Source organism: Pleuronectes platessa, chromosome 11, assembly GCF_947347685.1.
Source record: "Pleuronectes platessa chromosome 11, fPlePla1.1, whole genome shotgun sequence".
In the NCBI taxonomy this organism is placed as follows: domain Eukaryota; kingdom Metazoa; phylum Chordata; class Actinopteri; order Pleuronectiformes; family Pleuronectidae; genus Pleuronectes; species Pleuronectes platessa.
The window spans coordinates 20045422-20059108 of record NC_070636.1 but is presented as its reverse complement, the minus strand read 5'-3'; the positions used below and the strand labels follow the sequence as shown (position 1 = coordinate 20059108).

Sequence of the window (13687 nt, the reverse complement as noted above, 5' to 3'; positions counted from 1 at the left end):
ATTGAATCAAGAATTCAATTTCCTTTAAAAAAAGTTAAGCTCAGCAGAAATTGGCAACGTGTGTGTCCCAAACAGTATTGTATTTATTTTGAGGGTTGATGGTTTTCTTGTCTCATCTCCAGAAGTCGTGTATTTTTCAAGTTCGAATCACAACTCCAAAAGAATACTAATGGTGGCTCAGTGTCTGCTTGCTGGATATGTAGGCAGCCCAAATGACCAGTTAAAAACATCCAAAGAAGCATCTAAGAGATGACTGGAGTGACAGAACCAGGCAGGGACACTGAGGCGGTCACAGGAGAAGAAACTCTGTTGACTGATTTAAATCCCTTCGTTTCTGCTATGTTTATTCGGTACCGCTGCAATATGTCCACCACCACTGCCTCAGGATCAGGGCAGAAGCACATTTGGCCCAGTCACCTTCGACCATGCGGTAGTATCCTGTCAGTGTGTCGTCCCCCCCACTTCCCCACTGGCCCGCGCTCACTTTACTCCTTCATAATAAACACTAATCACAAGTTATCCGGACCTTTCCAATGTTGTGTTTGTTTGATTCGCTCTAGTATATATGAGGTGTTTCCGGTAAACTCACAAAAAGAAGTCCAACATTTTGTGGACATGCAGTTCACCTGCCACACACACAACAAGGGAGGCACAGCAAGAATATGAGTGATAAAGTGGACCAAAACAAAACGGATTAATGATCCGACACCGTCAATTAGTAACTGAATAAATGTGATTGTCAGTTTAAAAATGTGTTTTGTCTGCTTGTAATTGATTGATTTTTCTTTCTTTTTAGTCGGTAGCATTGCAGAAGAAACTTCGCCACCTCGAGGTTCAGCTGAATAACGAGAAGCAGGTCAAAGACGAACTGGAGCACAAATTCAGGTGCGGTATTTGCTGCACTTACCACACAGTCAGAGCACAGTGTCTCTATAGTCAAGCGTCTTATAAATGTCCTGTTTACTTCCTGCAGAGTTGCCACCAGTCGTCTGGACAAAATCTCTAAAGAACATGAGGACGAGGTAAATTAATGATGAAAGAAAATCTTAAGAGCCGACTCCTGCCACTTGAATATTTCTGGCTTTGTTCTATTAATATAACCTTGTGCAACAACCCAGATTCTACAGTTGGATCATATATAGTTTACATCTTCTTCATCCTTTTTATGGCCTTTCCAAAAAACAGTCTTTAAGTCGGAATGATGATTTCTAATTATCCACACTTTAACATGTTTCGTTTAAATACCAATGTGTCATATCCAGTGAGCATCAGTCGGAGCGTTTGCAGAATTGTAATGGCCACATTAAAATGTCTGTCTGGTTTGGGATTAGTGTTAAACCCCGGTTGGATTCTCAGGAACAGTTGCTCATAAAGTTGTGAAATCACAGCACCGTGAAAACCAGCCCTTACAGGACACGTTGAACAGGGTTTATTGAACGATTTTAGGTGAGCGGGAGAAAGAACCTGGAATCGAGTCTGAGGCAGCTGGAGAGAGAAAAGGCCCTGCTGCAGCACAAGAGCCTGGAGAGTCACCGAAAGGCCGAGAGCGAGGCGGACAGGAAGCGCTGCCTGGAGAATGAAGGTGAGAAAACCAGATAATGAAACAAGATAATTTATCAATCCAATGTTATTTAGTTTTTAATTAACTTTTTTTTAGCTCCTAATATGATACCTTACACTCCATCTGTTGCAGATTAAAAGGCAATAATCATATTATTTGTATTGGTTAAAGTCTGACAAGATGCCATACACTAATGTGTGTAATACTAATAATGTGACGCAGCGAATTAGTTATCCTAAAATTAAATGAATTTCGGAAGCAGATTAATGCTTTCTACAATGAATTTGTTGACAGGTTTTTGTTTAAACAGGATACTGTACAAAGTCGGCCTCTTGTGTGAATTTAATACTCATTTTATCTTTTGGTAATAGAAAATACATTATACTATATAAAATACTTTTATGACTGAGGCACTGTGGATAACACTGCCATCACCTGGTCAGAAGGACTTAGGGAAACACTGGAACCAGAGGAAAATTGTTTAAGGGGAAACTCTGTTTTGACCATCAGTTTACTTTCCTTTGCTGATATTCTGCAGTGATGATTTATCACATTTTTATTTGACTTTCGTCCCGTTCCATGATACTCAGACGCTTAAAGGACCTGTGTGAATTAGTAGCATTTAGCAGTGAGGTTGCTGATGGATCCCACTTAAACCTACACACCAGTCCAATAATGAAGGATTAATACTAGTTATAATTGATTATATGAGAATTGACTTTGCTAAAATTGTGCATGTAGCTCTTTTCAATTGTTGGTGATTAGGTATGCACATTTTAAACTTCTCAACTGAAGTCTCTGTTGTTCATCTGAAATAAGTAACTCGGTGCATGCTTGAGCTCTACCTAGAGACTTAATGAAAGCAGGGTTCATGTATAGGTCTGTGTTCTTCTGTGTCACAAAGTCAACAGCTTACGAGATCAGCTGGACGACATGAAGAGAAGAAACCAGAATTCCCACATTTCCAATGAGAAGAACATTCACCTACAGAAACAGGTCAGTGCGGCTCAGTGTTGGGGACTCGACAGGGAAGTTAAATGTCAAGAAATCTGTTCCTTTGTATCTTTTTAATATAATGGTCAAATAAACTATTTTGAAGTTTTCAATTTCAATTTAAAGGTTACTATATAAAGGAAGATGAGATTATATGTTGTTTCACTGCTACAAAATGGAGATAGTATGGAATAAAGCCTTTATACAAATAGATATCAAAGGTAAAGAAGAAAATGCATCTGAACAGGGTCTTCTAAGAATGTGTTTTATATATGGCACTGAGCCATGCCCCCCCCCCCCCCCAAATTAAAGTATTATATCTGAAAGTATGTATAAGTGTCACAACTTACCATACATGTTAACAGAGACAAAAAAAAAAAAAAAGAGGATTAACTAAATGAAACACATTTTTCTCATTCTTCTTCTATCAGCTGGAAGAGGCCAACACGCTGCTGCGGGCCGAGTCCGAGGCGGCGACAAGGCTCCGTAAAGCCCAGACGGAGAACAGCAAGCAGCTGCAGCAGCTGGAGGCCAACGTACGCGAGCTGCAGGACAAAGGCTGCGTGCTGGAGCGCAGCAAGCTAAGTCTGGAGAAGGAATGCATCAGCCTGCAGGCGGCTCTGGAGACGGAGAGGAGGGAGCACAGCCAGGGCTCAGAGACCATCAGTGACCTCATGGGTGGGTTAAGCACACAGTTTCTAGCTGATCTAAGACATGCGCTGAGCATTTTCCAGATATTTTCTAGAGGGGCTGTATGTGAGAATGCAAATGTCTGAGTCAATTGCTACTGACATTTTCCAGAAAACGTTTCCCTGCCAGCCAGTAAAATGTTAGAATATAGCAGGAAAATAACCATAAAACGCACTGGACAAATATAATACCAATATTTTAGGAGAAGAAAGATGTGTCATACACGTAGAAACAATTGAGAAACAACAATATTCAAAAGCTTTTGGTGATGAGAACAGACGCCGGTGATGATGTACTGGAAACGAAAGCTTGATCACCCCAGTGGAATTTATACCTTATATCCTGCTTCCTGCATGTTTTACCCTCTCTGGACATTTCCCTGTTGTTGTCCGTCCCTAGCAGTCTCCTGCTGCATTCTTCATTATGGTAAAGGCAAACTCAAACAAAATTAACAATTACAAAAAAGTCTTTGTCTGTTAATTGCTTATATGATAGCATAGGATATTCAAAGAATAAATATATTATTTTTTAATACCTTATTTTGACCAGAGTGTTACACATTTGTGCTTCCCAAGCACCTAAAACAATAAACTAGCAACAGTAGCAACCATCTAAATCTAATATAAGAATGTGAATGATCAGAACAACGTGGTAATAAATATTTGGAATAAGCTTATGATTGCAGGCTGAGAATTGCACAGCAGCCTCAGCACCTCAGTGTTATTGCTGATTTGGTTACTTGTATTTTTATGAGGTGGAAAATTCTATTACACGCCTCGCACAGAAATCTCTGCCACTTTCATTTTCAAGTCATTTTCCTTCTGCCTGCCTTGAAGCTTATGTGGCAAATTTATGAGGGCAACTGGGTGAGAGAAAGCAACGTGCCACACAAACACTGAGGGAACCAAAGAGACTTTCCAGGCCTTAAGTAAGAGTTTGCACTGCAGAGCAGCTGTCATCAGAATCCATTCAGCAAACAAACACATTCACTACCTGTGTGTCTGTGTGTGTGTGTGCGCTTGTGTCCTGAGATTGATTTTAGTGTCTTTGTTAGAGTCTTTATAAGGGTTTGTCTGGAGGTTCTGCACAGAGCCACAGACACTGAGTCCAGATTTAAACGAGAACAAATACACCTAATATTTACAGATACAAGACTTGAGCCACTCTCCAAAGCTGTCGAGTGACATAATGACCAGTGGCTCCGTTGCATTGGGACAATGTGAGACAGTAGCAGACTGCGGTTGTCCCAGTCAGCTCCCAGGATGCATTTGTGTAATCGTTTCAGGGAGTTTGTTTACGTCGGGGCTAATAATTCAACCATAATCTGATTACAGCAGCTCTCAGGCCATTTAAACTGTCATATGAAAGCTTTTATCAGATTGTGTGAATTAAACTGAGGTCAAACAGAGCTCAGTTATCACACCCAGGTCTCTGCGCACTCTGTGTTTGTTGGAGCGTGAAACTGTGGCAGTCAGCTTTCGTTTAGCTCTGTATGCTGCTGTAATATAATCTGCAATGAACAGCTCTGTCCAATGAACCAGGATTTTGGAGAAGAAAACATTTAATTTTAACAACATAAACATTCAGAATCAAAATGTTGGTTTAAGCTTATTTGTTAGCATAATTAGGGAATTGTGTTTGTATATAAACAAATAATAAAGACAGCTGTCAGGGGATTTGATTGGGTGTTTTGTAAGCCATTGTGTTAGTTTAGTTTAATAGACCCGTGTTGGATGTATTTTCTTTTTTTGGAAATTTGTTTCTGAGGATTATTCTCTTGGACTCATTTTTCAGGACGAATCTCTGGTCTGGAGGATGAGGCTCGTCAGCAGAGACAGAATCTGTCCAAAGCTGAGTCTGAGAAGAGGCAACTTCAGGAGAAACTCACTGATCTGGAGAAGGTAAATAAAACAATCTGAGTGGAAATGACAACAAAATTCACCACATTCTTTCTTTATTGATTTGTGAATTTATTAGTCTTTATTGTTTAGCATTTTAAGGAAGGCCTAATCTATGTGAAGTCTCCTTTACACCAGACATTAAAAATAATATAGTATATGTTGTTTTCGTTATTTTCCAATCATCTTATTTTTTAAATTATCGAAATAAACTGCTAAGATAACACAAGCCCTATATTACATTACATTCCAATTGTTTTTTATTCACCAAACCTTTTAAGTTATTTAGCATCAATGAAAAACTCTTTTATTGAAGCATTCTATCCAGTGTGGTGGTTTGTCCTTATGATGTGTTTTACTACAAAGTTCACTACAGACTTTTATCTACTCAATGATTCAATGATTAAAACCTCATTCTTTAGATATTATAGAAAGAGTGACGACATAATTGCTATATAACTCGCAAAATCATCGTTGCCCTACTTTTTATTCTATTGTTAATTTAGGAAATGCACGTTTATAATAATAAGCTTTATTTGCATTGCACCTTGCAAACAACATGTTAACAAAGTGCTCCACAGACAAAAAATGCATGCAGTGCAATTAAAGGTTAAACAGATTAATTTAAGACTAAGGTCAAAATAAAGCAACAGACAAACAGATGTTCCACAGCTACTGGTAGTTTCTTTCGCTGAACAATTCAAGCTGCCCTTTTATTGCATTATAACATTGTTCACTAACATTATAGATAAGATCAGGCCATTAAAATATTACAATATACTATAATAATAAAATATGTTAACAGCATGATGTCAGACATTCCTGAGCTTCAGAACGCCTACGTGTCTGTTAGTGTTTTTGTGATGCCCAGATGAATTGCTACTGGAGTGTCATTGAGTTCATCACATCATGTGTCTCCTTGTTATGTCTCTGTCCAGGAGAAGAGCAACAAAGAGATTGATTTGACCTACAAGCTGAAGGTGCTGCAGCAGGAGCTGGAGCAGGAGGGGACGTCTCATAAGGCCACCAGGGCAATGCTGGCCGACAAGAGCAAGATCAAAGTTACCATCGAAGGAGCCAAGTCAGAGTCCATGAAGGGTGAGGGCGCCGACCTTTTGTTTCCTGGATGATGTGCTCTTCTTTACTTCAACAGTGTGTTGATGGTAACAGGCAATACATCTTGTGAAGGAGACCGATTTTAGAAATGAATCAAACTTCCTGAAATGATCCCTGACTTTGTGAAAAAAGGGAACGTTTTAAATACTCGTCTCTTAATTCCGTAATTTGATATAATTAAGTATTTCTATGAGGCTGGTCATCCACTGGGTCTTTGGTTATTGAAATTGTGATATTAATATATATTTAGCTAGGCACTCAGTAGAGCGCATACCTCCAACAAGGCCCAATGGTCTCCTTAAATTCAATCAGGCTGCACCAAATTTCAAACTAATCTAATTAATCGTGACATATACATATAATTAACCTTTTACCTGTCAATACAAAATCCCATCAATGCAAGAAAATACATTTATGATCAATAAAAATAATGAAATGCTGCAAATGCAATATCTTGCAATGTTAAAGAAAGTGAAAAAAAAATTCGGTTAAGTTGTTTTTGTGGGATAAATAAAAACACTGACCGGTATATATATTTATATATTATCTATTGCTGGTCTTAAAGGCTGCATTACATTATTTTGTCTGCATTCCTGCTGTCCATTAGCCAGTGTGTAAAAACCTTAAATTAAACTCATTGTCTTCCTCACAACCTCATTATCTCCTCTTGTCTTTAACCCTGATGCAGAGATGGAGCAGAAGCTGGCGGAGGAGCGATCAGCCAAACTGCGTCTGGAGAACAGAATCCTGGAGCTAGAGAAACACAGCAGCATGATGGACTGTGACTATAAACAGGCTTTACAGAAACTAGATGAGCTGCGAAGACATAAGGACCGCCTCACTGAGGAGGTGAGTGTTTATATTCTGTGCTACAGACCACGGAAGTGTATGTTTACATATTAAATGCCACCAACAGAAAACAAATCTGACACCTTATGTAACAGTTTGACAATTCTGAGGTGGAGAGGAATAACTGTCATTCATTTGTAGGTTAATTGTAATTATAAAAAAAAACATTCAGTATTCTAAACAAAACTATTCCTTCAGGTAAAGAATTTGACCCTGAAGATCGAACAGGAGATCCAGAAGAGAACCCTGACTCAGAACGACTTGAAGTCTCAGAACCAGCAGCTCAATGCTTTGAAAACCTCAGAGAAACAGCTCAAACAGGAAACCAACCACCTGCTGGACATTAAACGCAGCTTGGAGAAACAGAACCAGGAGCTGCGCAAGTCAGTTTACATTCTACTTTTCTCCTTGTTCGCACTTCTCTCTATTCAAGCCATCATAGTCACATGCTGTGATTATCATGCTGCCTGAGCGAGGATGGTGAATAATGATTTGGTTTTGGTTTACAGAGAACGACAGGACACAGACGGGCAAATGAAGGAGTTGCAGGACCAGTTAGAAGCCGAACAGTATTTTTCTGTGAGTCTTTATTCTACTCTGTAATTACCAATGTCAAATGAAAGAGAGTGTCCCATCATGGTTCTGCATCTAATGTTATGTGTGTGTGTGCTCTAAAGTGCCATCAGAATGATGCTCCTTTTACTTCAGTAGCTTATGCACGTTGTCATGTGGATTGAACCAGAGTTCCATTTGTCACATATGTTTGGATTTAAGCCACATTTCCGCCAAAAATGCAAGAACATTTTAATCTGAGACTAAAAACTGGAATAAGCTGCAACAGGCATCTTCAGCATTGAAAGACCCACCCCAAAGTTTCCTCTACTTTCAAGTACCACCTCCTGACCAGATACTTTTTAGGGTAAAACAATTCCCTAGAACTAAATTTAGGCTAAGTCCACACTAATACGTTTTAAAAATACATCAACTCTTCTACGGATATGCCTTATTTCCTCTAAAATCTTAGAGCCCCTAAAGCGTTTGTTTGGAGTTTGGAAAGGCTGCTGGCCCTATTTTGATTTCAAAACTGCATGCTGAGATGTGTGGAAACAATGACGTAGACTCTCGCAACTGCTTGTTGATTGAGTCTTTTCACCTGTGACGTAGCCTTTGCTAATTCATTAGGGTCCTATAACTTCTGGAAGGAAACAACAAGCATTTTGCCCGGCTAACAGTGTACAACACAACATGAATAGTCCATCACGAGCGTTGCTGACACTGTTGTCATTGTTTTCAAATTAAAATATTGTCGTAAGGATGAAGGTTGCACTGTATTTATTCATTAAGATTCAGGAACAACATAAATGCATTTAAGAAACTTTTCCTTCTCTTGCTGTGGTGAATGTCAGGGGTAGACTGCCAGTACATACATCTGTGTAATAATATGTTACTGTAATGTCTGAGAGTGTGAGGTGTATTTGATCGGTTTCCTGTGTTTCTCAGACATTGTATAAGACCCAGGTGCGTGAACTGAAGGAAGATTGTGAAGAGAGGAACAAACTCCACAAAGATGTCCAGCAGTCTGTGCAGGAGTTCCAAGAGGAGAGGTGCTTTAACTATCTGTTAAATCGATTTTAAACAAATGAGACAATCCAATTTACTTAAATCGTTAATTAACAACTCTGAATGAGAAGTTTATGTTCTCTGTTAGTGATTAGTAGTTGTCCAGTTGTTGATTTTATTTAATCATTTTCGATTTCTTCCAGGGACTCTTTGGCAGCTCAGCTTGAGATCACTCTGACAAAAGCGGACTCAGAGCAACTGGCGCGCTCCATCGCCGAGGAGCAGTACTCCGACCTGGAGAAGGAGAAAATAATGAAGGAGCTGGAACTGAAGGAAATGATGGCCCGGCATCGTCAAGAGCTCAGCGAGAAGGACATCACCATCAGTTCGGTGAGTCACATTAACCTCTGACTCGCGTAGGTAGACGCACGCTCAAGCTTTATAGAGACACAGTGCAAACGAAAATAAGTGCTAGTATTGTGCTTGGACAGATAGCAGTGGCAGACAGTATCATTTATAGACAGTATATGTGGCTCATTATTCATATCTCTTCTGCTGCTGCAGTTGGAGGAGGCCAATCGCACCCTGACCAGTGACGTCGCCAACCTCGCTAACGAGAAGGAGGAGATGAACAACAAACTGAAGGAGGCAATAGAAGGTGTTTACAATGTTTCAACTTTGTATATTACCCAAGCTAATTATTTTTGTCAAGGTTGACATCCATTTTTGTGTCTTGGTTTCTTCAGAGTCCGATAAGTCAAAGGACTGGGAGCAGCTGATCTGCCAGAGTAAGATAATGTTTGAGAAGCAGCTGCAGTCTGAGAGGACGCTGAAAACTCAGGTAAGTCATTTTAACCCCAAGAGTAGATGATGATGCCAGTGTGATTTAATAAGGGGGAGGGGGGAGTGAGCTGAGAGCAGGAACAGAGAAGTTGACAGAGACTGTGAAAGTTTGCATAGAAAAAAAAAAATATATCAAATTCAGAAATTCTTTGTAGATTTGCGTGTACTTTTGTGCATTTTTGAGTCCAAGTATAAAAAACAATTGTCTGCTCATATCGGCAATGTCGTGCTGACAGGAAGTTACTAAACAATGACACAGGAAATATTTTTTTTGCGGTACAATAAAGGCTAATTTAAAAGAATTCTGGAAAAAAAAAAACAGAGTGACAGGTAATCGGCAGCTTCATGATACAATGCATGTGATTTACTTTCAGTTTCTTGCATACACAACAACTTACTTGAGAATGAAATAGCTAACTTTAAGATTCTGGATGCCGGTTATTTCTCTGGGAAACACCATCCCCAGGTCCTGAAGCTCTTAAAACTACTTAACTGTCAAAACAATCTGAAATGTCATTCTCGTGTCCGTCTACAGGCCGTCAACAAGCTGGCAGAGATCATGAATAGGAAGGAGGTCCGTGGTGGAGGCAGTCGCCGTGGTAATGACACAGACATGCGGCGAAAGGAGAAGGAGAACAGGAAGCTGCAGCTGGAGCTGAGGTCGGAGAAGGAGAAGCTCAACAGCACCATCATCAAATACCAGAGAGAGATCAATGAGGTGCAAGCGGTAGGTAGCACAGCCACAGCCTGACTTCCCACAAACTTTGAGCATGTGCAGCACAGTGCCTCCTGTCCTTTCCTCTCCTGTTTCTTTGACTGGACCTTGTGTCTGAGGCTGTTTTTTGATTTGGCAGCAACTGGCCGATGAGAGCCAGATGCGTGTCGAGCTGCAGATGGCCCTGGACAGTAAGGACAGCGATATCGAGCAGCTGCGGAACCTCCTGCAGACACTCAGCGTTCAATCAATGGACTCCGCCAGTGTCAGCAGTGGACCAGAGTTTGAAACTGATGATGCATATGCAGGTAAGAGCTTTCTTAAAGATGTCAATCCATAAAGCCAGCCTCATACCACGGATACTAAATAGATTTGCTGTCCTTGATGATAAAATAAAACTGTTATAGAAATCTAAATAAAAAGTGTTTTAAGTTCCAAGAGCCTTGGGCTTGTGAAGACACAAAAAATAGTTTGTGTGTTTTATGATTATTTTACTGCAGCTAGTTTACTGACCTTCAGCTAAGAATTTCAGTATCTGATTTGGAAGTTTAATACAAATATGCAATGATATTTTTCCTATTTTTAGTGGAATATCAAGCAGCACTGTTAACTGCTAATTTCTTCAGCAGGGGTTAGCAGGACATGTTGATGTGATATAGAAAACAAGCCAAGTTATCTCTAACTAAACTAGCAACACATTGGAAATGCACAGACATTTTTTGCCAACTATAAATGTCAAACCTTAGTTACAGACTGCTGTATTGAATTTGCTCTCTCAGACTCAGTCTGGGTCCAGGCTCTACAGCTGCCTGTACCTGCTGCAGACATCCTAATGTAATGATTTTACCCCAGAGAGCAGCGTGAAAGCCACACTAAGACCCGTTTAAGCCGGTTATTACAGGTGCAAACGTCCCCAAATGCATCAATGCGCTAAGATCGGATCACTCAAACCACATCGGGAGGTGGTCTCAGACGCATGTGGCCACTTTCGTTTCGCTTTGTGAACACAAATGCGCCTACTCTGCTGTAATCCTCTGAATGTAAACACAGTGACATGGGAAACTTCTAGAAGCTCAGACTAGGTAAAACCACATAATTTGGTCTTTGTAAATAAATGACATTTGTGAGTGTTAGCATATAGAAGTGAGATCAGATCACAATAGGTATCAGGAGATTCCTTCAGGAGGCTTTTTAATGTCAGGTGTGAACAGACCTTCTTAGCGCTGGCCACTTGTGATTGGATTTCTCAGGATGGATGTTAATCCCTCTCCCCTGATGGGTGTCTGACGGATGAGTCAATCTTTGACTTTTAGGGGCAGCCCTAATATACAGGATTGGGATCCATGGAAGTACAAAGCATTACACAGGACAGAAAACGACCAGTTCACTGCTATGATGTGAAAGTTGAGCTCCCATTCTATTACAAAAACAGCAATAAAGGCAGCTAACCTCTTTGCCTTCCTAATTTACAGTGAAACTGGCAGATCAATGTGCTTCAATACAATATTTAACATCTCGCACTCTTTCTTTCTGTCACTAAGAATCGAGACTTGAAGGTTGGCTCTCTCTCCCTGTGAGAAACAACACCAAGAAGTTCGGATGGGTGAAAAAGGTATGGTTGAAGACCAGCGAGCAGCTTGTTGGAGTACAACACTATTTGTCCTTGAGACACATGTTTTCTTACAATATCTGTTCTGCCTCTAGTACGTTGTCGTGAGCAGCAAGAAGATTCTCTTCTACAACAGCGAGCAGGACCGAGAGCAGTCCATCCCCTACATGGTGCTGGATATAGAGTGAGTGTGACACCTGACTTATTATCACTGTCACTTTATGCATTGTAGTGATGTTGAGTGTTGTATTAAGATGCTGCAGCTTGTTGTGTGTTGTGTGATGTTTTGATAAGAAGATCTAACGAGACTATTTTCCATCACACAGCAAACTCTTCCATGTGAGGCCTGTCACTCAAACCGATGTGTACCGTGCTGACGCCAAAGAGATCCCCAGGATATTCCAGGTCAGTCACAGCTCTGCTTCAGTAAAGTCACCTTTGAATAAATATTATGTATTATTTACCAAACTTCTGAGCAATAATTGATGTTTGATTGATTTTTGAGTGTCAAACCCTTCCATCCTCTTCTACATTCTCCAGATTCTTTATGCCAATGAAGGGGAGTGCAAAAAGGAGCCTGAGTTTCCTGTGGAGCCGCTGCCCATCGGAGAGAAGTCCAGCTACATCTGCCACAAGGGCCACGAGTTCATCCCCACGCTCTACCACTTCCCCACCAACTGCGAGGCGTGCACCAAGCCGCTGTGGAACATGTTCAAGCCGCCTCCTGCTCTGGAGTGCCGGCGCTGCCACATCAAGTGCCACAAAGACCACATGGACAAGAAGGAGGAGATCATTGCTCCATGCAAAGGTAGGATTTACACCCAAATAATCTTTGAAGTAAGATTGGTGCTGCATTAGTGCAGCTTTAAGATTTATCATGACAATCTGCATCGGCTGTCGTCTGATGACAAATTTACCTTTGGGGGCAGCAAACAAGTATTTTTGGGGCTTCCTGTGAAGTCATCGGATATCAGGGTCTGTGTAGATTCTTTTATCACATTTTGAACCTTTTATTACACAAATAATTGTTTTTGCTGCTGGTATAGGTCTAGGCAACATTTAAAATAATCTCTATTAACAAGAGATTATTTGAATGCGGATGAACTAGAAAGCCGGTAGCCAATGCAGTTTGATCAATGTGTTCAGCCTCTTTTGCTCTCCACACAGATCGTTTACTGGTGGGCAACAAAAGCCTACTCAAATGTGATTGGGCAAACTAGAAACACAAACCAGAAGGCTTCCAGCCTTAAAGTCTTTATATACACATGCAGAATCTGTTTATAGTGATTAATCTGATACTAAAGGTAACAGAAAATTCCTCTCCTTAGTTAACTACGATGTGTCAACGGCCAAAAACCTGCTGCTGCTCGCCGTGACCCAGGAGGAGCAGCAGAAGTGGGTGAGCCGGCTGGTCAAGAAGATTCCCAAGAAGCCTCCGCCGCCAGAGCACTTTGCACGCTCCTCGCCACGCGCCTCCATGAAGGTGCAGCCCAGCCAGTCCATGAGGAGGCCCAGTCGACAGCTCCCCACCAGCAAGAGCAGGTAGACGTGCAGAGGGGAGAGTGGGACTGGATGACTGTGACATAAATAAATACAATTTAAAACTAAAATTTTATTCTTAGTGACATTCACCAGATTGATATTGGTCCTTTATGCATTTATGTCAGATTACACATGGGGTCAGTAGTGAGCCAAGAATATATTTTCTGATCTAAAACACACTAGTTAGAAAATACTATCTGTCAGGGTATAATGGTGTAGGGGTCACGTATTTGCTTCTTAGTTAAAGACATATTTATTATGTAAATGATCAGTGTTGCAGTTGTTGGCTTTGAGAGACTTGTTGATGTAAT

At 40.6% G+C, this 13687-nt stretch overlaps 1 protein-coding gene across 2 annotated transcripts in view; it reads left to right on the top strand.

Moving 5' to 3' along the window:
- Window positions 1-13687, top strand: part of rock2a (rho-associated, coiled-coil containing protein kinase 2a) — a 36999-nt gene that overhangs the window by 19305 nt on the left and 4007 nt on the right. For both annotated transcript variants that reach the window (XM_053433816.1, XM_053433818.1), the window contains exons 11-31: window positions 797-885; window positions 974-1022; window positions 1447-1582; window positions 2466-2557; window positions 2986-3232; window positions 5039-5145; window positions 6081-6240; window positions 6947-7107; window positions 7306-7490; window positions 7617-7686; window positions 8608-8711; window positions 8871-9057; window positions 9232-9325; window positions 9414-9508; window positions 10046-10237; window positions 10365-10533; window positions 11767-11837; window positions 11930-12018; window positions 12161-12239; window positions 12375-12642; window positions 13163-13376. In XM_053433816.1, the coding sequence (XP_053289791.1) occupies window positions 797-885; window positions 974-1022; window positions 1447-1582; window positions 2466-2557; window positions 2986-3232; window positions 5039-5145; window positions 6081-6240; window positions 6947-7107; window positions 7306-7490; window positions 7617-7686; window positions 8608-8711; window positions 8871-9057; window positions 9232-9325; window positions 9414-9508; window positions 10046-10237; window positions 10365-10533; window positions 11767-11837; window positions 11930-12018; window positions 12161-12239; window positions 12375-12642; window positions 13163-13376 (2858 nt within the window). The remainder of the gene's footprint in view (window positions 1-796; window positions 886-973; window positions 1023-1446; window positions 1583-2465; window positions 2558-2985; window positions 3233-5038; window positions 5146-6080; window positions 6241-6946; window positions 7108-7305; window positions 7491-7616; window positions 7687-8607; window positions 8712-8870; window positions 9058-9231; window positions 9326-9413; window positions 9509-10045; window positions 10238-10364; window positions 10534-11766; window positions 11838-11929; window positions 12019-12160; window positions 12240-12374; window positions 12643-13162; window positions 13377-13687) is intronic.